Below are 24,857 nucleotides of genomic sequence, written 5' to 3'. Positions count from 1 at the left end.
ATAGAGGAGAGCACCTTGGTTCAATCGGGTATGGCGAGATCCATGCATTTGTGTACGTGCTTGTACAGTGCACTGGTGTATGATTTTGCAGTCATGCAAGTATTATCCATTTGCATGGGTGCCGTGAAGTTAGCCACCTCTGTTTTTAGGATCCCAAAGTTAGTTTTGGAGAAGTTTTTCATGGTGGTTACCTTTGCTGGGGTGGGGTGGGAGGGATGTGGATTTCCACGCTGATTAGTTTGTGGTCAGATCTAACCAGGGAGGAGTTGACTATTGGTGTAGAGCAATGGTCGCCCATGTTAGCAATGACCAGGTCAAGGATGTTGCTACCTCTAGTGGAGGTAAGAATGAGCTGGTCCAGGGCAATGGAATTAATGAACTCCAAGAAATGCTGGGCAAGTGTATTGGTACACGAGTAGTTTACCCAGTTAATGGAGGGGTAGTTGAAGTTGCCTAGTAAGAGAGTGTTCAGTTGGACCCTAATATTCTCCAGGGTGCTTAGGAACATGGAGTGCGAGTCTTGGGATATGGCCTACAGCAGGCTACAACCCGAGTCGCTGTCTTACCCAGTGTTAGCTGCGCCTGAAGTATCTCTGATACTTTATGTTGGGCTACCAGTCTGGTGGTGTGCGCATCCTTTATGAATATGGAAACACCACTGCATTTGGAGATTCGCTCCAAGTTCTGAGGCCGAAAGGTGTGTGGAATAAGTTATAGCCTGGTAGTGCAGGGGTACCTTCTGCTGCCTTGAATCTGGTCTCTGTTACAGCACAAATGTTGATGTTCTCCATTTTAAGAAGGAAAGGTTAGTTTGCTTTTATTTTTTGTATTTTGTATATTTTAAATACTGTAGTTTGTTTTCTTTACCTTGTGTTTTACCTGCATTCTGCTTTAACAGCATATTAAAACTTCAAAAGAGACCACAGCTCTCTCTCTCTTCTGAGTCAGGCAGAACTCCCCCCCCCCCCCCACAGTCATAGTTGTCCTGTTAAATACCACTGTCTTTCTAGTTGCCTGCCTCTTATGTTAATCTGATCATATATCTCATTTCCTCTCTACTTTCAGTGGCTTGTGTGAGTAATCACTAAATCAAAACCCCCTCCCCTTCAACTATTTAAATTTATTGGCCATCCTACTGTATTCCATAGTACCAGAATACAAAAGTGACCACCCCTTTCAACCCATCTTGCTGTTTTAAAAATAGTAACTCTCCACTAAACCTTAACTTTTTAAACAGGTAAAACTTAAGTTACCTACTTTCACGTCTACCTTCTCTAGTGCACACTGCAGTGTGCATTTTTTTATCTTACTTTTAAGCATCCCTTTGACTAGCACTTTCTCTAATACCTGCTGGAAAGCACTAGGAAGCCTTAAACTGATACAAGCACTCAACTCTCCTTGTTAATAAGGAGAAATTAATAGTAGGCACTAAACAGCCTATAATTGCAAAGTACCTTGCTAAGGTAAGGGAAAACAGCTCCTGTACTTTACAAAAAAAAAAAAAAAAAGGCATTAAACCAGGCATGTCCAAGGGTCAGCTTCTGGTGATTTCTCCTGTCCACCTGGTGAATCTGGGCATACTGGGGCAATGCAGCAATTGCCTCATGTACACAGACAACCCTCTCCTCCTACCACCCAACACTACAACCTGTGAGAGATGCACTTACATAGCCAAAATGGAAGCAAAGCTCTCTCCACCCAAGATTGTGCTAGACAGTCAAGAGGAGAAGGTTAACACCCACACTACACCTCAAGCAACACATAGCCCTTCTAAACCCACACCACCAACACCCACATATAGCAACACTAAATCCACATATGCAGAGGCCCTTAACTGTAACCTGCCCAAGCAACAAGGACCTCTGAAGCTGAAACACAAACAAACACCAATCACAACCAAAGTGTCACATAGTTCAAAACACCTGTGTGCCACCCAGCAACAGCCCCTAAGGCAAGACAATGTACCTAACACTTTAGTCATAGGTGACTCTATAGTCCGGCACACTGATGTCCCTCTCACCAGGTTGAACAAGGAGAAAATTACAGTCAGCTGCCTGTCGGGTGCCAGGATCCGCCACATAACGCATGCACTGAAGTCACTCCACAACAAGTACAAATATGACTCTGTCATTGTCCATGTTGGAGTGAATGACTTGAGGCGTACCTCCCTGGACTACATGAAAAGAGACATGGAAGAACTCTCGGATCATGTGGCCCAGGCAGGTATGACCCTAGCCCTGAGTAGCATCCTGCCTTCGCCCAGAATGATACCACAATACAAGGACAAAATGATTGACTTCGACAATTGGCTAAGCTTCTGGTGTCATTCAAAGGGGATCCAGTATCTGTCTGCCTAGGACGACATGACTGACAGACCACAATGCTTTGCCAGAGATGGTCTGCACCTGTCGCCTCTGGGATTCATGTTACTGGCTAAGGCTCTTGCCACCCATATAGTGCCTTTTTAGGCAAAGTTCAAAGAACAAAACCACCACCATAACAGGTACAAGCATGCAAAATCTGAAGGTAATGCTACTCAATGCTAGAAGTCTAAACCTCAAAATGCACTCTCTCGGGGCACTCCTAAAAATGGAGAACATCGATATCTGTGCAGTAACTGAGACCTGGTTCAAGGCTCCAGAGAGCACCCCTGCAATACCAGGCTACAACTCTTACCACACTTTTCGGCCACCAAAGCAGGACCGAAACACTAAAGGTGGAGGAGTGTCAATATTCACCAAGGATATTCACACCACCAGGCTAGTTGCCCAACACAATGCGTCTGAAATTCTCCAAGTGCAACTAACACTAGGTAAGACTGCAATCCAAATTGTAGCTCGCTACAGATCCCCCACCATACCCCAAGATTCTCACTACACCTTTCTAAACATACTGGAAAATATTAAGATAGAACCAAACACCCTAATACCGGGTGATTTTAACTACCCTGCCATTAACTGGGAAAGCTACTCATGTACCAACACCTTTGCCCAACGGTTCTTGGAGTTCATAAATTCCAACGCCCTGGATCAACTAATCCATAGTCCCACCAGGGGCTCCAATATCCTAGACCTGGTCATTACCAACATGGGAAATCGATGCTCCACACCTATGGTCACCCCCTCGTTAGTCACGTCTGACCATAAGCTAATCACCCTTAACATCCACATCCCACCCCACCCCCAGTAAGGAAACCTCCATAAAAAACTTCTCCAAAGCCAACTTCATGCTACTCAAGTCAGAAGTGACAAACTTCATGACACCCATGCAGACGGGAGCTGAAAGTTCAACTGCTGAATCCTACACTAAGGCACTGTACGAGCACATCCACTCATGCATAAATCGTGCCATCCCAAATAGAACCAAGATGCTCTCATCCAAAAAAAAGAAGCCAATCTGGTGGTCCCCTGCCATAAACAAACTTTACAACAAAAGGAGGAAACTGTTGCAGAAAAGAGGAAAATCCCAGGATGCAAAAAACTTCCTTACCAGCCTCAGTAAGAAACTGAGATCCCTCATAAAATCCTCCAAAGCTAGTTACGAAAATAAAATTGCCAGATTCCAAAGACAACAACAAGGCATTCTATAACTATGTCAAGAATCTAAATGGCAATGCTCAGATCTGCTCGGAGCTAAAACAGAATGGCATTAAATATACTGATTCGAAGGATATTGCCAATATCCTGGCAGATCGATTCAGTGCCAACTTCACCCTCCTCTCACCCCCTAAATGGCCCATCTCAATACCGGAAGATTGCCAAATTCCGGTAATAACGGCCACACAGGTAAAAAAACGCACTCTCCAAAGCTAAGAATACAGCATCCATGGGACCAGATGACATCCCGGGCTGTGTACTACATGAACTACAATATGAACTGGCACCTCACCTAAGTGTCATGTTTAATCATAGCCTCACCTCAGGTTTCGTGCCCACTGAGTGGCGCACAGCTACAGTTATCCCACTCCACAAGAGGGGATCCACTTTGGATCCCGGAAACTACCGTCCCATCAGTCTGACAAGCCTTATCTGCAAGGCCATGGAGCGTATTATCATGGAACTTATAAACAAAGACATTGGCAACCTTCAAACACTAGACCCCACCCAGTTTGGGTTCGTGAAGGGCCGATCTTGTCTCCAGAACTTGATTGACTTCTTCGAATCTGTCTCCAGAGCCATGGACAAGGATAAGGTGGTCCACACAGCCTATTTAGACCTTGCCAAGGCCTTTGACACCATCCCCCACTCTGGAATCATAGATAAACTTACTAAGCTGGGCATTAATCCCTACATCACCCAATGGGTTGCTAACTGGCTTACTGATAGAACTCACACTGTAAAAGTAGCCGACTCCAAATCCAGCTCCAGACAAGTGACAAGTGGAGTACCTCAGGGTTCAGTCCTGGGACCGCTCTTGTTTGGCATCTACTTCTCTGAAGTACAGGCCAACACTAAGGGACTCTGGATAACAAAGTTTGCAGATGACTGCAAACTGGGAGCCATTACTGAATCCCCAAATGATGTGGATACTCTACAAAAGGGCCTTACAGAAACAGATGCTTGGTGCCAGAGCCATGGGCTCAAGCTCAATGCCAAGAAATGTATAGTTATCCCCTTTGGGAAAAAACATGTATCCGTGAATTACCATATAGGTGGCAGTACACTAAACACCGAAACTTTGATAAGAGACGTAGGGACACAGGTGGACAGTGGTCTCACCTTCGATAACCACATCGCCACAACAGTCAGGAAATCCTTCTATGTGGCACACCTCATCACGAAGGGCTTTTCATCCAGAAAAAAGGAGGTCATTGTCCCACTGTACTCATCCCTCATTAGACCCATTATAGAATACAATGCCCCGTTTGGTATGTACCTCTCAAGACATCTGTAACAACTGAAAAGGCCACAGAAATACCTCACTAAAAGAATCACAGGCCTAAAGCAGATGCCCTACGCTGACCGCCTTAAAAAACTCCAGCTATACTCTGTTGCATATCGCCTACTCAGAGGCGATCTTTGCTTAACATACAAGGCCATGTCAAACCCAGAGCTGTTGGACATGCTACACTTAAAGAAATCCCAATCCCTCAGAGCCACACGCTCCAGGGATCTAAACCTTGTCATCACAATAAACAAAACATGCTGGAGGGATAGGTTCCTGACCCAGAGACTCCCCAGACTCTAATAAGAATAGATTGCCCATACATGTCAAGCAGAGTGCCTCTTTGGTCCTCTTCAAAAGGAACCTTGACGATTGGATTGGAGAAAGGAAATCCACCCCGGGGATCACATCAGTCGCCCTGCTAGACAGGGGTCCAGGGAAGTAAATAGTGTGGGAAGAAATAGCCAGGGAATTGTTATGGCTAGGCTTGTATAGGCCCTAGGGCTGATAGCCTAGTACCAACCTATGAACCTATAAGGAGTGATTCAAGTGAGTGCATTTTGAGATTTAGACTTCTAGCATTTAGCAACATAACCCTCAGATTGCATTTGTTTATAGTTGTTACGGTGGTAATTTGGTCTCTGGAACACTTCTTAAAAAAGGCACTATAGGGGTGGCAAGAGCCTTGGCCAGTATCCGGAAGCCCAGGGAAGACAGATGCAGGCCATGTCTGGCAAAGCATCGAGGTCTGTCAATCTTATCATCCCAGGCAGACAGATACTGGATCCCCTTAGTGCGACACCAGAAACTTAGCCAATTGTTGAAATTAATCAATTTCTGCTTGCACTGTGGTATCATTCTGGGTGATGGTAGGATGCTGCTCAGGGCTAGTGTCATACCCGCCTGGGCTACATAATCAACGTGCTCCTCCATGTCCATCTTCATGTAGTCCAGGGAGGTACTTCTCAGGTCATTCACACCCACATGTACAATGGCAGAGTCATATTTGTACCTGCTGAGCGACCTGAGTGCGTGCATTGTGTCGGATCCTGGCACCTGACAGGCAGCTGACTGTTACTTTCTCCTATTCAACCTAGTGAGTGGGACATCAGTGTGGCTCACTATCAAGTCACCTATGACTAGTGTGTTGGGCATGCTGTTTTGCCATAGGGGCTTTGGTTCAATGGCACACTGTTTAGGAGAGTTATGTGTCTCGTGATTTGTGTTGTGTTGGTCGAGTGCGTTTCTGACTTGGAGGTCTCTGCTGCTTGGGTATATTTTTAGAGAGCCTCCATGAAGGTGGGTGTGTGGTTTGTGTTTTTATGCGAAGGCAGTGCTGGTGTGTGTTCTGGAGGGCTATGTGTTCCATGTGGTGTGGCGCAAGTGTTGACCTTTTCCATTCTGGTCTTGGCTGGATAGTGCGTGGCTTCCAATTTGGATATAAAAGTGCATCTCTCACAAGTCTGAATGTTGGAAGGTAAGAGGAGAGGGTTGCCGGTGTACAAGAAGCAGTTGCTACATTGCTTCAGGATGCCCAAGTTCATCAGGTTAATAGGAGAAAGCACAGGGAACTGACCTTTAGACATGCCTAGAGGGGTGGGCATTGATAAGAAGTACTAGATCTGTTTCCTTGTAGAACGTTTAGTGCTACAATAATTGCTACACGAAGTCTTGTAAAGTGCTAGACTAATAAGCTAATATAAGTGCAGGAGAGAACAAGTAGATCTAAGGGAAAAATTGAAGAGCATACTCTGGCACCGCTCAGAAGTTTTCAAACAGTCCTGGATACAGCAAGTCTGTATCTGGACTAGATTAGTTACAGGAAAGGCAGGAAACTAGAGTGAACGTGGGCTTTTAAACCGGAAAGTTGAGAGAGATGGAAAAACTGTCCAAATGGCCAATAAACAACAATTTCAGGGCCAGGAACCACTCCTCTTGTGGTAGATAGGCTACCTAGTGCTTACCACTCCCACTGACAAGCTAGAAGGCTTCCCTCCAACACAGAAAGGCTTGGGGTGGGGCCTCAGGAGCTTACAAACAGTCCTGGATACAGCAAATCTGTATCTGGACTAGACTAGCTACAGGAAAGGGGGGATACAAGTGCAAATGCGGGCTTTTAAATCAGAAAGTTGAGAGAGATGGAAATATACCATCTGTGGCAAGATGTAATATAAATATTCAAAATATTGAAACAAGGAACTGGGTTGTCTATGAGAGTTGCTGTGTTTGTAGCAAAGAGCAATAGAAATGGGTCATAGTTCACATTTTCATGCTTTTGACATTCAGCAAATACTTGGGCAGCCCACAAATCAAAATATATTAACCAAAGCATAAATGACAGAGGCTGCAAATGGAGACGTCCCATTTGGTTTTGAGTTGGAACTACTGAAAGAACCATGAAGAATACAAAAGGATGTATATCCAAGCAAATAGTAAATACTCATAACACATACCATACCACACTCCTGGTTGTTTTACCAGACTTAGATGGTCTCAGCTCCTCTACTGGAGGTTTAAGAGCAAGAAACTAGGACTATTTGCCTGTAGGTACAAGTGGTTTACATACAGACAATTATCAAGACGTGGCAGGTTCTGCTGCACAGGAAGGAAAAAAAGCCAAAACTCTGGTGGGAATCTATGGATCAAAGACAAAGGTCTGACATCAAAAAGTCTGTGATGGTGTGATGATCTTGTTGCCACTGACATCATCTTATGTAATGCAAGACCTCATCCTGAATTACAAGAGCAGAAATATGAACAATGGGAACACAATAAGGCCCAAAGGGTATAGGAATGTTTACTAAACACACTGTACAGGAAGGAATGGCTACAGACGGTCCAACACTGTTCCAGTAAAGGAAATCTTCTAAACTTGTATCAAAGAGGGCTTTTTCCTACTCAAGTAGACCACAAGGGCCTGCAAAAATGAAAGGGTTTAAGAAAGCAATACTAGTAAGGAGTCCCTCAACTAGGACATTGGAAGCAGTCATCTAGGTAAGGGAACACAGCAGACTCCTCCTCTTGCAAAGACTATCAACAATGGCTAGTATGCTAGCAATCATTCTAAGGACAAAGGAGGCAAAAAATGACAAAACCTTGAACTGAAAGTGAAGCTTTCAAAGTGCAAACAAAAATAACTGTATGCCAAACAGCATCCATTATGTAGGTTGCACTTTGGAAGCGGTATAAAAAAAGATGAAAACCACATCCCTAGTTCCATCCATAGCTCTGCTCGCTCCATCTTTTACCATCCCTTTCCTTGCCCACTCTGCCATGCCCATGCACAGTCTGCAATATAAATGGGCTTGACTGGTGGAATGCCATGCTTACATTTACCTTATTTTCTCCTGGATATAAATGCATCACAATAAAGTGATACCTGTACAAAAACATATCTCTAGAGGTGGAGAATCCACAAACCCTGGCGTGATAAGAAGGAGACTGGAAAAATACAGAATACTGAAATTTATAAAGTGAAGTCTGGTCTACTGGAACAAATTTCAGTTTCCTGGATGCCCAAAAAAAATTAAAAATTGGTACGTGGCAACCCTATGTTCAACAAAACCACAGAAGTGCCCTACTGCAGCACATACATTACCCCAAGATGATTACCATCCAAGGTCTGACATATTGGATGTGCTTGTTGAAGTCAATAAGGTCAGGGAGGGTAGGAAATCTCCCTCTCTTCTATAAAGTAGAGACAAGGTCTACAGCACTTTTACATAGTACAGTCAGGAAGAGGTAGATGCTGGTCTGACTTTGATAAACTGCTTTAACATGGCGGTCTTAAGAACCAGACAAGGCCCAACAGAGATGGAACATGCCATTTTGTTTATACTTCCCCAAGAGTCAGTCCTGCTGAATATGGTATTGGGAAGAGAAAGGTTTTGGGTCTTCAGGGAAAAAAATTGGAAGGTCTGTTTTTGCTGAATCTTCAGAGCCTCTCTTCCATTCATTCATTTATTTACTAATTATATTTGTGATGCTCAAACATAAGCCAGTAAGTACAAAGGGTGTGCAACTAATGTGCATCTTATTAATGACTTGTTATACTTAGAAGGTAAATGGGTTGTTCCTACGCCATTTTCCAGACAGAGTTGAATCCCAATAAAGACAGCATATTGAACTCCACAGAGGAGCAACTTCATCCCCCAACACGTGAAGTAATCAGACAAACAGAGGAAAGGAGAGAGTACCTCAACATTCTCCAGAACTCAAATACACTGTATCAGTCAGTAGCTTTAGGAGGCAAAGGTCTTGGTCAGTGTCCAGCAGCAAAGCACTAAAAATCATGCCTCATTCAAGACTTAAACATAGATTTCAGGATCATCATTTTGAATATTCTACCATTAAGTTAGTAAAGCAGCTGAGACATTTGTTGTCTGGGAATATCCATCTAGGAAAATTCCTATCAGCAATGGAATCCAGGGGAAAAAAAAATCAAAACATACATACAAGACACATGAAACATGTCTTCATTGTACAAAATTATTTAAAATATTATTAACATGTTCTATTAAACAGTAACTTAAATACTAATAAAATATGACAATAGATAAGACATATCCACATCACAAATACAAATCAGACCTGTATAAGTAATAATTTCAACAATGTACAAAACAAAAGAACCATGTATATAAGACATATCCACATCACAAATACAAAACAGACCTGTATAAATAATTTCAAAAATGTACAAAACAAAAGAACCAGTATATATGGAACTTTTGAAATAACAAGCAATATTTGGACAACTACTAAGCAAAATAAACAACTGCTTAGTCTGTAGTTATCCCACATCACAGACAAGTCCACTGCAGAAAAAAATGCTCATTTACTGTAAATCTGAATGCAGGTTTGTCTGTGCTGCACCATAAAAGAAAAAATAGTTTATTCTGGAACTTGTACGCAGTTACAGTAGTATGCATTTATCCATTCTAAAGGGATGCACCTGTGCCCACTATAAAGAAAACAGCTACGCACACAAAGGAAGTTACTTCAAGGCCACTGCTGCAATATTGATGCTGTGCACAGTCTTCATGCTGCAGTCGCTTTTCCTTCTTCAATGCACATTGTAATGTTCTTGCTGCTTTTACATCAAACACTGTATTGTGAATATTGTGTTAGTTTTAACAGGTGTGATGTTCTTGAATATTTTTGCACTGACAACTGCAAAACACAAAGCATTTACCACTACAAACTGTAAACCCTCTACTGAAATTCTATACATTCATGCATTCAAAAGTGGGTTTGTAAATCTGTAGTTATCTTTATCTGCAATGCAAATGTTTAGCTATTCCAAATATTTGTCACAAACCTGCATTTTCCATTTTTCCCCCATCTACACTGCAAATAGGTTGCTTTTCTAACTAGTATGATATCTCTGAATATTTATATTTCATGTACTAAACTGTTGCCGTTATGGGCCCAGGTTGTAGCTGGAAAGGTCCTGGTGGCAAAACCCACCTACCTGGTTATCAAGCGTCAATAAATCAAAGAATAAATCACCACACAAGTTGATTCAGAATATGGATTAAGAAAATATTTGAAGATATAAGCTGATGCTGAGGTCTGTGGCAAGAAAATATGACCACTAACAAAACTGGATGTCCCCTATTATGAAATTAGGACCCTTAATGAGAGAAATGCTTTATTTAAACATACTTTGGTTTGTTCTGTGTGGCGACATGCGCGAACGGGCGTTCCTTCGTTGAAGGGTGTGCATTAGGCCCGGCAAGCCAGCACGTAAAACTCTACTGCCAATCATTAGCGGACCGGAGTTCCGCTGTGGCGACCCCTAACCGGGAAAAGCCGAAAGACACAAACAAACTTTGGTTTGTAAGGGTGCAAGGTTTTTGTTCTTTGCGGTAGAACATGTACCAGTTGACATTAGGGGGGCCCCTGGGAGACAAGACTAGAATACAGGGAACTCTTTTGGCAGGTGACCCTGGATTCTTGGAGACCCCCAGGGCTTGATGAGAACATCAGTACTGCCCCCCTGTTAAAACTTAGGGCAGCTAAGTTGTAAACTGCAGTATTCAAATAACCCCCTTTTAGTACTGTTGCTAAAATTAAATAAATGGTAGTGTTGACATTTTATGTGGTAGTGTTTTATCAGAACTTTGAGTTCTTGGGCAATAGTCACCTAACAAAAAATTCTTTTTCAGTTAGGACCTGTTTTTATGACTTTGTCCCCTAGATGTCACTATTTACTATTAAATTTAAATACTATTTCCATACTATGTCGATTTAAGATTTTAACCTATTTATATGTTAAATATATAATAGTATAAACTATTTTATATTTGTTTTGGTACATAGTTCGTTCACAATGCTGCTACTATCACCAGTAGGTTTCAATTATTATTTTTTGGATTGTAGGACTATGAGCTTTTACTCACATGTATTTAATTTTTTATGTTTGTTTAATTGATTGACCTAGGTTCCTATTGGTCAAGTGTTTTTTAAAATGGGTATCTACATCAAGGGTTTTTTATGTGGTTGTATCTGATCAAGTCTATACTTTACAGGACGAAAACGCATTTTTTACACTTGTAGTGTTCATATTTTTTGGCGTGAAATAAAACTGTTGCTGGGTTGCATCATGACATATTCAGTGAGTGTGTTTGAGTTTCAGAGTGTATAGAAGTAAAGCTATGTTGTAACTTAGTGTTGACCAAAATTACAAAACTTTCAGCAATGAGAACAGCAGCACCATTGCATTTGGTACCAACTGACTGCCTCTGCAGTGTCATATCCCGGCCCTCTTGTGGGGTACTGTGCACTAACAAGGCAGCATCATTTCAAATAGATAGTTAAATAGCTCATTAAAAAAGAATAGTGTCCTAATGAAGCAAAGCTGATTGATGTATCTAAGGATTTACAATGTCAAGCGTCTTGGACATAAACAGGGGAAGTGACCTACTACCCTGCCTAAGCTCAGCTGACAATGTATGGACTCAACACCAAACAGTGCAGTATCTATTTCAGGTGTTAATGCATTCCCTAAAGCTTTACTTTAACAATGTCAAAGCCTCCTTTGCAAAGCACATACCTTTTAATGTTGTGGGTTAGACAAAGACAGAGTATGAATCTACAGAAGATATCTGCCACAAGGGCATTTATTAAAAGAAGCAGATGCCCTACAGTGGTTGCAATGGTGCAAAGCAATGAAGCCCATAAACGATTAAGCATTACCAACATGGGGACTCTATGCTCCACACCAGAAGTATATCCCTCATTGGTAAGATCAGACCATAAATTAATCTCACTGGATGTCCACATCCCGACCCCACCCCAGCCCAGAAAACCACAGTGAAAAACTTCTCAAAAGCGAACTTCTCACTTCTCAAAACTGAAGTGGAATCCTTCAAGGCCCCAGGGCCAGTGGAAACTACGGCCCAAACTGCAGAATCCTATATAAACACATTCTACGGACATCTCCAGGACTGCATGGATCATGCTATCCCAAACAAAATCAAGACCCAATCATCCAAAGGCAGGCGTCCAGTCTGGTGGACCCCTGCCATAAATAAACTGTACAACAGAAGGAGGAAGCTACTACATGATAGAGCAAAATCCACAATAGGGAAGGCATCTCTGATCAGTACTAGCAAAAAATTACGATCCCTCATAAAATCCTCCAAGGCCAGCTTCGAGAGAAAAATTGCACAGGACACCAAAGACAATCATAAGGCTTTTTTCAGTTATGTTAGAAACCTGGGATGCAACTCCCAGACTTGTTCTGAGTTGATTCTAAACGACAAAAAATACACTGAACCCACAGACATCGCCAATATCCTGGCAGACAGGTTCAGTGCAAACTCCCACCCCGCCAAAAAAGAGCAAGTATCTATCCCAGCAGAGGGCTGCCTCCCAAACATCTCTGATGCTCAGGTGAAGGCTGCCCTCTCCAAAGCAAAAAACACTGCTTCCATGGGACCAGATGGTGTCCCAGGTTGCGTCCTACATGAACTCCAAGAGGAACTAATCCCTCAAATAAAACAGCTATACAATCTCAGCCTCACTACAGGATATGTGCCTACAGAATGGCGTACAGCAACAGTGGTCCCACTCCACAAAGGTAGAGCCTCTACGGACCCTGGAAACTATCGCGCCATAAGCCTGACTAGCTTAGTCTGCAAGGCTATGGAGAGGATCATCATGGAGCTCATAAACAAAGACATTGGGGACCTACAGACACTAGATCCTACCCAGTTCGGCTTTGTCAAGGGCAGATCCTGCCTTTTGAACCTGGTTGACTTCTTCGAAACAGTCACCAAAGCCATAGATGAAGGGAAGGTAGTCCACACAGCCTATCTGGATCTTGCAAAGGCATTTGACACAATACCCCACTCGGGCATCATAGATAAGCTATCCAGCTTAAATATAAACCTCTATGTCACAAGATGGGTCGCAAACTGGCTCAAAGGCAGAACCCACAGAATGAGAGTTGCTGGAGCCATGTCAGACTCAAAACCAGTCACAAGTGGCGTCCCACAGGGTTCTATCCTGGGACCACTCTTGTTCGGTATATACTTTTCCCGAGGTACAGGCAAACGTGGGAGGACTATGGCTCACCAAGTTCGCAGACGACTGCAAACTGGGCGCCATAATCAACTCTCCAGCTGACACAAACATCCTTCAAAAAGGTCTCACAGAGACAGATAACTGGTGCCAGCGCCATGGTCTAAAGCTAAATGCCAAAAAATGTATAGTCATACCCTTTGGCAAAAACAATGTGCCCACAAATTACCACATAGGCGGAAACCCATTAAGTACAGAGAAAGTTATTAGGGACCTGGGGACCCAAGTTGATAGCAATCTCTCCTTTGAAAACCACATTGCCAAAGTGGTTAGAAAGACCTTCTACATAGCCTACCTCATCACGAAGGGTTTCACATCTAGATCAAGAGAGGTAATCGTGCCCTTTATTCATCCCTCATCAGGCCCATCATAGAATACAATGCCCCTTTTGGGATGTACCTTACCCGACACCTGCAGCAATTAGAAAGACCCCAAAAGTATCTCACCAAGAGGATCAAGGGTCTCAAACAGATGCCATATGCTGCTCGGTTAAAAACTCCAGCTCTACTCAGTTGCATACCGCCTACTTGAGGCGATCTATGCCTGACATACAAAACTATGTCAAATCCAGAATTAATGGACATGCTCCACCTCAGTAAATCTAAATCCCTTAGAGCCACACGCTCGAGGGACTTGAACCTCAGCACAGAAATAAATAGAACTTGCTGGAGGGACAGGTTCATAACCCAGAGGCTCCCTTCGCTCTGGAATAGAATTCCAGTTCATGTGAGGCAGAGCACCTCACTGAATCTCTTCAAGAAGAATCTCGATAGGTGGATGGGGGGATCATAGGTTTGTCCCAGGGATTACTCCTGTGTCACTATTAGACAGAGGCACAGTAAACCTTAAAGGACACAGTATACTCAAATCAAGGGGTGGCGTAAGCCATACAGAATCGGGCTAGGCTTATAATTGCCTCAGGGCAGATAGCCTAGTATGAACCTATGAACAATAACCCAAGCTCCCACAGAATGCTGAATAAATATGCCAAGACGCATTATACTGCGAGAAACAAAGAAAATGTCTAGCTAGCCAAAAAGATGACACAAAAATATAAAGAAAAGTAGTAGTAACAGCTGGGATCACTTTGCACAGAGAAGATTTTTATGTAGTGGGAAGGAACTGAATGTTTCTGGATAAGCTAAGCATTTTTTTAGCCCCCCCCCCACTGCATGCTGCCTCTTAAACCCTGCCTTCCCTGTCACTCTACTCACTTGTTCATTCCCCTGGGTGAATGTCATTCAGTATTCAGCACAGTCATTTCCTGGAGTGGCAGCTGAGTGAACTGGGAGTGAGAGCAGTCATTTATAAGCTGGAAGAGTTGGGGTTCTCATTCAGCCCTACAATCACCCGCAAATATCCATACAGCTGATGTGCAACATGCCTTTGAGATGTGTGTCACAATTCCACTATATAACCAAGTGCCCACGCCCCTTATACAAACTACCCTCTGTGTGATCTACAGTCTCCATCAGGGATTCAATCAAGAACAACGAGTATTTACAAACATTCCCTATTCATCCTCCTGAAGACTGACTAGCAAGCTAAGCTCAGTCATTCCTCTCTTCCCTTGAGTCAGTTTCAATAGGTGCCCATTTACCTGTGTTGTAATTAGGGCTTTAGTCATCTATGCCAAACAGGTAAGAGCTAAGTACTACATGAGCCAAAGGAAATAATGAAGGCACAGTTTACAGCTTGGGAAAATTCAGGGTGCTTAGCAGTACTAATGCCAAAGAGTTGGTCCTATTTTTCTGCAATCATAGTCTTCAATATGAGGTCAAAATATCTCTGAACAGAGTCCTCTTCTGTGATGGACCTTTATTAACCATTACAAATGCACAGCTTAGAGCTGCTCTCTTATTAAATGAGAATGCTCCTGTGCATAGTTCTGAAAAAAAAAAGGAAAGAGATAGATTCCAGTCTCAGAAAAGCTATCTTTCTTAGCAGGAGCTCAAAAACAACAGTCAAATGCTTGCCCCAAGTCCTTAATGGCCAATTGTGTCCACAGCCCAGTGAAAAGGCTTATCCAGTTTATGCCATACTTATATATGAGGTTGCATGCAGGTTATGTTTATGCATATAAACGCATGCATGTGTCATGATTTCTGTGATACAGATGCGAATGCCTGAGTCAGATGATATCACTGCTTCCAGCTATTTGTTACTTTATATAGCTTTTCTAGTACAAGCTCAAGTAAGGTTTCTTGACTTAAGACATTAAATACCAAACACCTTGACATGGGAAATGCACAAATGGTCTTAAAACTCACACACTTACCATTATCCTCAAGTAGTCGTACAACTGCATGTGTATCAAAGTAAAACTTCTTACTTTCATATGAAGACAAACATGCTTTTTTGATGCTGAATGGTAGCGCAGCTGTTGATGTGCAAAAATCTGAAAAGGAAATGGTACCATGAAAACGTAAGACAAACAGCAATCTAACACTACCTTTCAGGTATAATACAGCAACTAGGCTTACAATGAAAGCAGAAAACAAAAAAGTTACACACTTACTACAGTGATACAGCTGTAAGAAGACTGTCCATTTTTAGTAACCATGCTGCAGGCTTCAGAGTCATTTAACCAGTAACATTTCCAAAGCTGCCAATTACTCACACAATACACTGTACTCCCCCTCTCTCCAGTTCTGCAGTCATAGGAAAAGCTAAGGAAAAAAAGAAGGAAGAAGAGAATAAAAAGGAAAACAACCCCAAATTCTGGCATGGAGGGTGGGGATGTTACCAAATAGAGACCCTTACAGTCCTACCACTATGGTAAGTAAATAACTTTCATATCTAGTAAAACGTCTGCCTTCAGTCACTAGGATAAAATCACTCGCCAACACATCTCCAGTGCACCCATTCTCATGGGAACATACCCCAGATGACAATGGCCCTTACGGAAGCTAGACCAATAAATTATGTCCAGCTTGTAGTACCTCAGTAGAATGTTCAGACAAGACTAAGTTGCTGCAACTCAAGGATTAACCAATATAGAATTACAAAAAAGTCTGTAGAAGTAGGCACCGTTCTAGTTATTTATACATTTGGAGGAAAAGGTAAGGCTCCATTATGCTTCCCATCACCAAAGACAATACAAATTATTAAACATTTGGAAATCTGAGCTTGCTAAAAATTCTTGCCAATTTAAATTCTGCAAAGCAGTAAAAATGTCACTCTTTTCTGAACGATCCGATTCTCACCACATAAAACATGAGGTGTCTGTGGGCATTTATACAAAGGAAATAACTCCCTTAATTACCACAGTCTGTAGCAAAACAAAGATTAAAAACGCTTAGATTAGACTGTATCACTACTTTTGGCATGAAAAATGAATTATTCTTCAGTAGCACTCCTTCTTTGTAGAAAACTTAGTAAGAAGGCTTAAAATAGTGTGCCTGGAGCACTGACATTCCTCTTCGCACAACTAATAAGCAGCAGAAAAAAGTCAGTATTCAAAGAGACAGTATCAAATCAGATGACAAGTAAGCTCCAATAGAAGTGTTAGCTTTTCAAAGAGGAAATACATCTCTGACGAGACAAAAGCAGTGAAAGATTCTTCAGTAAAAGGTTATACAGGCCTCAACAGTAAGAGTCAAAATTCAAACCTAATCAAACCTAAATGGAAGTGGGAAATGGTCAGCAAGTAGACCTTGATGGCAGGATAGCTTAAAACATACTTAAAGAGATTTACCAAATAAGTGAGAACTTTAGAAACTGTGAAAGGGTCAAGATTAATCTTTGCTTTCCACGTGGAAAGAAAGGACTATTTGTACCAGTAGATCTTCAGAGTAAGAAGTCTTTGGGCCAAAGTAAATATGGAATCTAGCCTGTAGGAAAAGCCAAGATCCTTGGTTATCAATGGAAATGGGCTGGTCAGTACTGAAAACAGGTTGCCAGAGACAGGACCTTGGAAGAAGGAAGAGAAACCAACAATGGAATGGTTTGGATTCTGCACCCCAGAAAACCATGGTACTGAAAAAAAGAGAGTCAGACTTGATTTTATGAGATTGATGGTAAATCATATGCTGCACAGAAGGATCATGGTGAAGTGCTGATACTATAGAAGCCTGGCCCGAGACAGAGCCTGAAGAAGAAGGTTGTTCACATAGCGGAATATCTGGATACCCTGAAGCCTGCAAAAAACGATGACATGGCCAGATATTTAGTGAACATCCACGGGGCCAAAGACAGACCAAAGGGTAAAGCAGAGAACTGAAAATGAGAGAAAGAAACAGAGAAATGCAAAAACTTCCTGAAAAGATGGTGAATGAGAATATGAAGATATGTGTCCTTTAGGCCTACTGAGACCAGAAAGGCCTGTGGAAGTATTACGAGAAAGAAAGAGCATCCTGAAAGAAGGAATCTTTAGAAAAGTATTTAGGAAAGAAAGATCCAGGACTTGTCTTCAAGAGCCTTCTTTTCTGGGAACAGAAACATTCTGGAATAAAACCATGTTCCTCTTTGGGAGTCTAAAACTGAATGAGTGGTGCCCTGGTCCAGTAGATCCTGCAAAACCCTAAAAAAATGAGGAAGTTGGTCTGGAGGAGGTAGAGGGAGTCCTGAAAAGGAAGGAAAGGATTTCTATGCCATAAAATAAGATTGACAGATAATGGATAGAATCCAAGAGTCTGAAGTTATCTGGTTCCAGACACAGAGTGAGAGACAGGGGAAAGCCTAAGAGACACGAGAACCTGGCTGAGGGGAAGGGCAGAAAATATGTTAGATGGAGGCAGGTTTGTCCTGAAAAAGGGGGCTTTTGAGTTTTTGAAGTCTGAGTGGGATTAAAAGCGAAAATACATTTAAGAAGCCTCTTCACCTTTGAAGGATGATGAGGTTGCCTATGCACAAAAGCAGACTTAGAACAGTTTCTCTGAAAAGTGTGTATAGGAGAAACAGATATTTAAGATCCTGAATCACTTTACCTTTGTCTTGTAGGGTCTTAAATAAGTCAGCAGCAGCTACACCAAAGAGATTTTGATTCTCCAAAGGACCATTTAAAAGCTCGGCATTATTATCATCAGGTAAAGTCTGGAGGTGAAGCAGCAGCAGCTCTAGAGGATGCATCAGCAGCATCACAACTACATTTTATGGAGTGACAGGCAACTTGGGAAGTGGATCTTAATAAAGAAAGAGAGGGCAACAGACTTTCCTTCAGTGTCAGGAAGTTATAATGCCTCTCTTGAATATCAGAGACTTGTGAGCAATTCCACTTAAAATACTCCCATCTTGCAAACTACTATGTCCTCAAAGTACAATTCCTCAAAGAAAGAGTCAGAACTCAAGGAATCTTCTTCACAGCCATAATCTAAAGGACAGGTAATTTGTGAGGAGCAGGGCAATGACTCATCCCCAAAAATCAAACTTCCTAGTCCTTTTAGCTGGATTAGAGGAACAAGGAGGCAATGATTATTGGCAGGAAATCCTGTCTGTTTTACTTATTGCAGACAATAATAAATGCAACTCTAAATATATCAAAAATGTTCTTGCTAAACCTAACAAGGAACTCTGGTCTCTGACCAAATCAACCTGAAAGGGGGAAGGATAAGGGGTCATAACCCCTGCAGAATGGTCCTAGTGAAGTCTGCTTTTGATTTAGAAAAGGCAACCAGCTTACAGTACTTCATAAAGGCATAGACAGAGGACCAAATTGCTGCCTTGAGAATACTTAACTCCATTCCAATACACCAATGAAGAGAAAAAGGCACTGGTGGAAAAAAGAAGTTATGTCTTACCATAACGTTCCATCTGCGTTGTAGATCTTTCTTCATTCATTACAAATAGGACCTCGGTTCCGTCCTTGGAACCAATACGGCCATTTCCAAGCTCACGCCAGCCAAAAACTCTCAGCCAGGACCTACCCATAATGCCCCTGTCCTAGTTACTCCAGATTGAGTTTGCCCGCCCTTAGATAATAGATGTAGTAATAGAAAAAATAGTAGGAGGCTCTGTCTGAGCAAATACCCTAACCAGGAGTTCCTAAAGTCCACCAGGAGTCCAGGCAGGGGGAAGAAGGGCGGGAAGTAATGAATGAACAAAGATCCACAACACAGATGGAACTGTTATGGTAAGACATAACTTCTTTATCTGATGTTGTAAATCTTTGTTCATTCATTAAAAATAGGACCGAGTCCCCAGCTACTTGAGTCCTGGGTGGCCCTAAGGAAGGATATTCCTGAGCACCATAGAACCAAAAGATGCTCGTCCCCTGGAGGCCAAATCCAATTTGTAATGAGATATAAAAGTATGAGGTCTTGCCCAAGTGGCTGCTGCACAGATATCATCCATAGAGGCTCTGGAATGAAATGCTATAGAAGTAGTCATAGATCTGGTAGAATGAACCTTTATTCTGGAAGGTAAGGATAGCTTATTCTGTTGGTAGATAAAAATAATGGTGTTTCTAAGCCAGGAAGATAAAGTCACTTTGGAAACAGGTTTTACCCAATCTGGGTCCTGCAAAGGCCACAAACAATTGATCTGTTTTCCTGAAAGATTTAGTCCTGTCCAAATAACAACGAAGCTGCCGATGCACATCAAGGGTGTGCAAAAGGCACTCCCCTCTGTTAGAATGCTGAGGGAAGAAAAACGGCAGGTCAATAGATTGGTTAGTGGAAAAGCCAGAAATGACCTTGGGCACGAAAGAAGGGTCAGTATGAAGGGACATCCTATCCGTGTGGAAGATCAAGTAAAGACTCTCTGATACTCAAAGCCTGCAGCTCAGATGTTCTTCCCGCTGAGGTAAGTGCTAGTAGAAGTCAGGTTTTCCATGACAAAAATTCAAATCACATGAATCAAAAGGCTTGAAAGGAGAACCTGTGAGAGACTTTTAGTACCAAAGTCAAGTCCCAGCGTTTTAAGGGAGGCTTAACATGTAATACTCCTTTCAAAAAGGTCTTGCATAGGCAGTGTGGCATAATTGAAGAATTATCAAGACCATTATGAAAACTGGCAATAGCTTCTAAATGTACAGTGATCATCGAAGCTTGGGCTCCTGCATGCAAAAGAGTAGTCAGGTATTGTAAGCTCTTTTGAATAGGCATAGAGAAAGTGTCTAAGTTCTGATCTTTGGCCCAAATAGAGAACTTAGAATAAACTTTCCTAGTGGAAGGTTTGTGTGAAGCCAGAAGAATTTCACTAACAGGAGATGGGATGTCAGGCAGCCTGGCAATCACTGGAAGTGAAGGAACCAAGCTGTGAGCTTGAGACTGTGCAAGTTCTGATGAATCAGTCCCCGAGGATGAGATAACAGGTCTTGGAAATTATCCAGGATCCACGGACTGTGAATCAGATGAGGCCACAGAAATGGGAACCAGACTTGATGGGGCCAGTAAGGGGCAATGAGGATCACTTTGCTTCTCAACCTCTGAGCTTTCTGGAGATGTTCTAAAATGAGGGGAAACGAGGGGAAAGGCATACAGAAGACCCGGTGGCCAATCATGTGTTAGGGGGAACCACCGAGGGATGCTCTGTGGGGGGATCAGGGCAAAGTAGCTTCTGCATTTGTAGTTTAGGGGAGGAAGCAAACAAGCAGCAAGGATTGCCCCAGCATTGGAAGATCCGATCCGCTGTTACAGGGTTTTGGGACCACAAGTGAGGCATCAGGATGTTCCTGCTCAGATTGTCCGCAATAAGGTTGGAACTCCTGGGAATGTGTGTTGCTTTAAGAAAGCAGTTGGAAGCTATTGCCCAGTGCCAAATCCTCATGAATTCCCGACACAGGGGGAAAGACCAGGTTCCACCTTGCTTGTTGATACTGACATGTTGTCTGACTGAATTGCAATGGTCCCAGAGGGTAGGGATGCATGGAACGCTTGCAATGCTAAGAGAACTGCCCTCAGTTCCAGAACATTTATGTGCAAATTGGCCTCCGTGGGGGACCAGGTGCCTTGGACAGTCTTTCCCTGGAAATGGCCCCCCCCACCCTAACAGGGAAGCGCCTGTGGTCACCGTGGCGCTGGGGAAGACAGAATGGTTGACACCAAAGATTCGTTTGTGGGTTCATCCACCATAACATTTCTTCCTTGCAATGGTTTGAAAGACTTATGTGGTTGAGTGGATAAATTAGCAATCACCATTGTGCGGAAAGGAGCCACTGTAGGAGTCTCATGTGCAGTCTCGCCAGTGGTACCAATGTAATGGCAGCCGCCATGGAGCCTAAGAGTTGCAGTACAAGACTTGCTGGTACATAGGTCTGAGCAAGAAGGTCTTGGATTTGGTGTGTTACTTTCAAAAGCCTGTGAGGGGGGAGAGAAGCTTGACAGGATGTTGTGTCAAAGACCGCTCCAATAAATTCCAGTGTCTTTGTTGGGGACATTTGAGATTTGTCCTGGTTGATTGTAATCCCCAAACAGAGAGCGAGACCTTGAGTGTAAGAAAATTCCTGGTCGGAGTGGTAAGGAGCCAACCGTCTAGACAGGGAAACACCTGAAATCCTTGCAGTCGAAGATGAGCTACCACAACTACCATACATTTGGTGAACACTCGAGGGGCTGTCGAGAGACCGAATGGCAGTGCCCTAAACTGGTAGTGATTGGCTCCCAGCCGAATGCGGCGAAACCTCCAGGAGCGATGATCCATCTTTATGTGGCAGCACGTGTCCTGGAGGTCTATAGTGCACATCCAGTTATCCCTCCCTAGGAAGGGAAGAATGGACTGTAATCGTGACCATCCGGATTTTTGAGGTTTGATAAATTTGTTCAATAGGCTGAGATCCAGGATTGGTCTCTAGTCCCCTGTCTTTTTTGGCACTAAAAAGAACCTCAAGTAAAACTCGGATCCTGTCTGGTCCGGTGGAACTGGTTGGATGACTCTTTTTCCTTAGCAGCTTTTCTATTTGTAAGGCTGCTAATTCCCTCTGATTGGGTGGTACATCAGGGATTCGTTTGGCGGGTCTGAGAGTTAAATCGAATGGTATTTGGTAGCCCCTGGATATTATTCTCTGCACTCAAACTTCGGTAGTAATAAGATGCCAGGCTGGTAGATGCACAGAAAAATTACCCCCGACTACTTCCAGAGGACAGCAATCGGGCCACTGCTCAGGAGCGCTGGTAGGGTCTGCCGGAGAAAGAATCTCTAGCGCCCTGGTTACATGGACCCCCTCTACCCCGAAAGGGACGTGTTCCATACGAGTTGCCCCCTCTGCCCTGGGGGGATTGTTCACCACAAGTGTCACAAAAAGGTCTTTGGGATTTCTTGAACCATATTTTTACTCCCTTTTGGTTCCTGGAGTAAGACCTCTGGGGGTTGGAAAGGCGTATGCCGACAACAGACAAGGTCTTTCCGTCTTTCTCACTACGTGTAAGTGTGTCTCGTACTTTGGGTCCAAACAGTGCAAATTTGTCGACAGGTGCATTGATGAAGGAAGATTTAAAGGGGTCTGCAAAGTCACACAACTGCATCCAAGCATTACGTCTCATGACAACGCCTGATGCGGCAGCTCAAGCTGCCCCCTCGGTGGAGTGAGATATCAAATGCATCAAGGATATCGCGATGGATTCAAGGGTAGCTAGCTGCGAGGCGACAGTATCGCACCTCATCAGGCAGTACCCCACCAAGTGAAAGACATTTTGGAAATTATTTCTCTTTGGAGGTGAGTAAAGTGTGTCAGACAGTTCAGTGACCAAATGGCGAATGCGGCTGAAGCATAGGTCCGTTTCCCTAGTCTGTCCATGGTCCACGACTCTCTGCATGGAGGATGGATGGTGAAACTATCTTCTGCTAGTTCCCTCTTGGTAGCCGTCGCCATGACCACAGAATCAACGGTCAACTGCTAGGACCAGTGGGGCTGGTCTTCGGGTGTAGATAAAATTTTTGTCTGGCCTCCAAGGGAGAGGTTCTACATTGTCCTGGCCCTTCCAGGCACACTGCACAAGGAGTTTAACAAGGTCATCTGTCAGTGAAAGCACCCAGGAAGTAGATGGCTGGGCACGGAAGGCCTGCAGGAACACCGATTCCTCAGAAGAAGGGTTATAGGACTTCCGGTCTCCCCGCTGCTTGAGGATTTTGAGAATACCTCCGAATGAGATATCGCCTGGGGGAGACCGTGGGGACGCTTCCCCCTCATCACAATCAGTTTCTTCAGTGACAGATTCCTCTGGTGAATCAAGGTGCTTCCTCTTTCAATGTTTCTTCTGGGGTGGCTCCCCAGTGGGATCTTCTGAGGAGAACTCCAAAGAAAGGGTTCCCTTCAAAGAGGGTTCTTGTGACTCCCATGCCCGGGGTCCCAAAATAGAGGGTTGGGAGAGGTGCATGCTAAGGGAGGGTTCTGACACTGATGTCATTGGTGCTGAAAGCGAGTCCACTACCTGTACAGCAGGCTCACCTGAGGAGGGATGGGAGTCTGGATCCGAGAGGGACAACCTTGGAACCGGGGTCACCTTCGCCGTGAGGAGCCCACCTCCAGGTGAGGAACTCAGAGAACTGGAAGTCGGAGCCGTGGACATAGACGGCGCCAGCGAGAAAATAGGCACCAGGCTAGGTACCAAGGTATGGACGGTCCAAGCACTGCTTCGGGAGACCATTGGTTCCACCGGAGCTGATGCAGCAAGGGTGGATGGTGCTGACAAGGAAAACACTGCTGTCAGAACCGAGGCAGTAGGCACCGGAGTGGAAATATCTTGCCCTTGGCAGGTATTCGAGTTTTGGAGCTGATGGAGTCGAAGAAACTGTCGACACAGTGGCAGGAGATGGTGACGAAGCAGGTACAGTCATCGGAGCCGATGTCAGATCCAAGAACGGCACCAAAGTCAGTGGTGTCGAGGTCGGAGCCGAAATGGGGTGAATATCATGGACAGCACTGAGGAAGAAGACACAGAGCCTAGTGTCGAAGAGGTCTGTGCCGAAGGGCGCCCGACTCAGTTCCGTAACTGGTGGAGATGCAGGAACCGAGCGACTCCATTTGTCCTTATGTTTTTTGGTCTTTGGAGGGGGAAGAGACCTCCATCCCAGATAGAGCCTCCGAAAAAGGTGTCTTGAGTAATCCGTTTTTCCTTATGTTTCTTGGTCTTTGGAGGGGGTGAGACCACCGACCCAGACAGAGCCTCCGAAAAAGGTGTCTTGAGTAAACCTTGTAAGATAAGTTTATTTTTACGTTCTGCTAGTGTACAATTACTAAAACTAGCACAAATTTTACAGTCAGCTCTAATATGATCCACGCCCAAACAGTAGACACAACGAGCATGTGTATCTGAGTTAGGAATCTTCCGTCCACACTTGTCACACTGTTTAAACCCAAACTTAGCTCTGTCTGACATAACAAGGCAAGAAGGCTATCCTATAGAAAAAAACAAAATAAGGGAGAGAATACCAGAGATGGTATTTAAAAAATACCACAAGTGGTAAGGAAAGGCCTGTCAAAGGCAGAATACTTCCAAAGGTTCAGC

At 43.5% G+C, this 24,857-nt stretch overlaps 1 protein-coding gene across 1 annotated transcript in view; it reads right to left on the bottom strand.

Annotated features, from left to right (window-relative positions):
- LOC122796944 overlaps window positions 1–24,857 on the bottom strand; it is a 63,842-nt gene that overhangs the window by 6,957 nt on the left and 32,028 nt on the right. The window contains exons 2-3 of the mRNA XM_044065717.1: window positions 15,752–15,871; window positions 9,885–9,991 (exon numbers count right to left, since the gene is read on the bottom strand). Coding sequence (XP_043921652.1) covers window positions 9,885–9,991; window positions 15,752–15,871 — 227 coding nt within the window. The remainder of the gene's footprint in view (window positions 1–9,884; window positions 9,992–15,751; window positions 15,872–24,857) is intronic.

The sequence above is a fragment of the Protopterus annectens genome, chromosome 3.part0, assembly GCF_019279795.1.
Source record: "Protopterus annectens isolate FY-2018-M chromosome 3.part0, PAN1.0, whole genome shotgun sequence".
Classification (NCBI taxonomy): domain Eukaryota; kingdom Metazoa; phylum Chordata; order Ceratodontiformes; family Protopteridae; genus Protopterus; species Protopterus annectens.
This window is presented reverse-complemented; position numbering and strand designations above follow the sequence as displayed.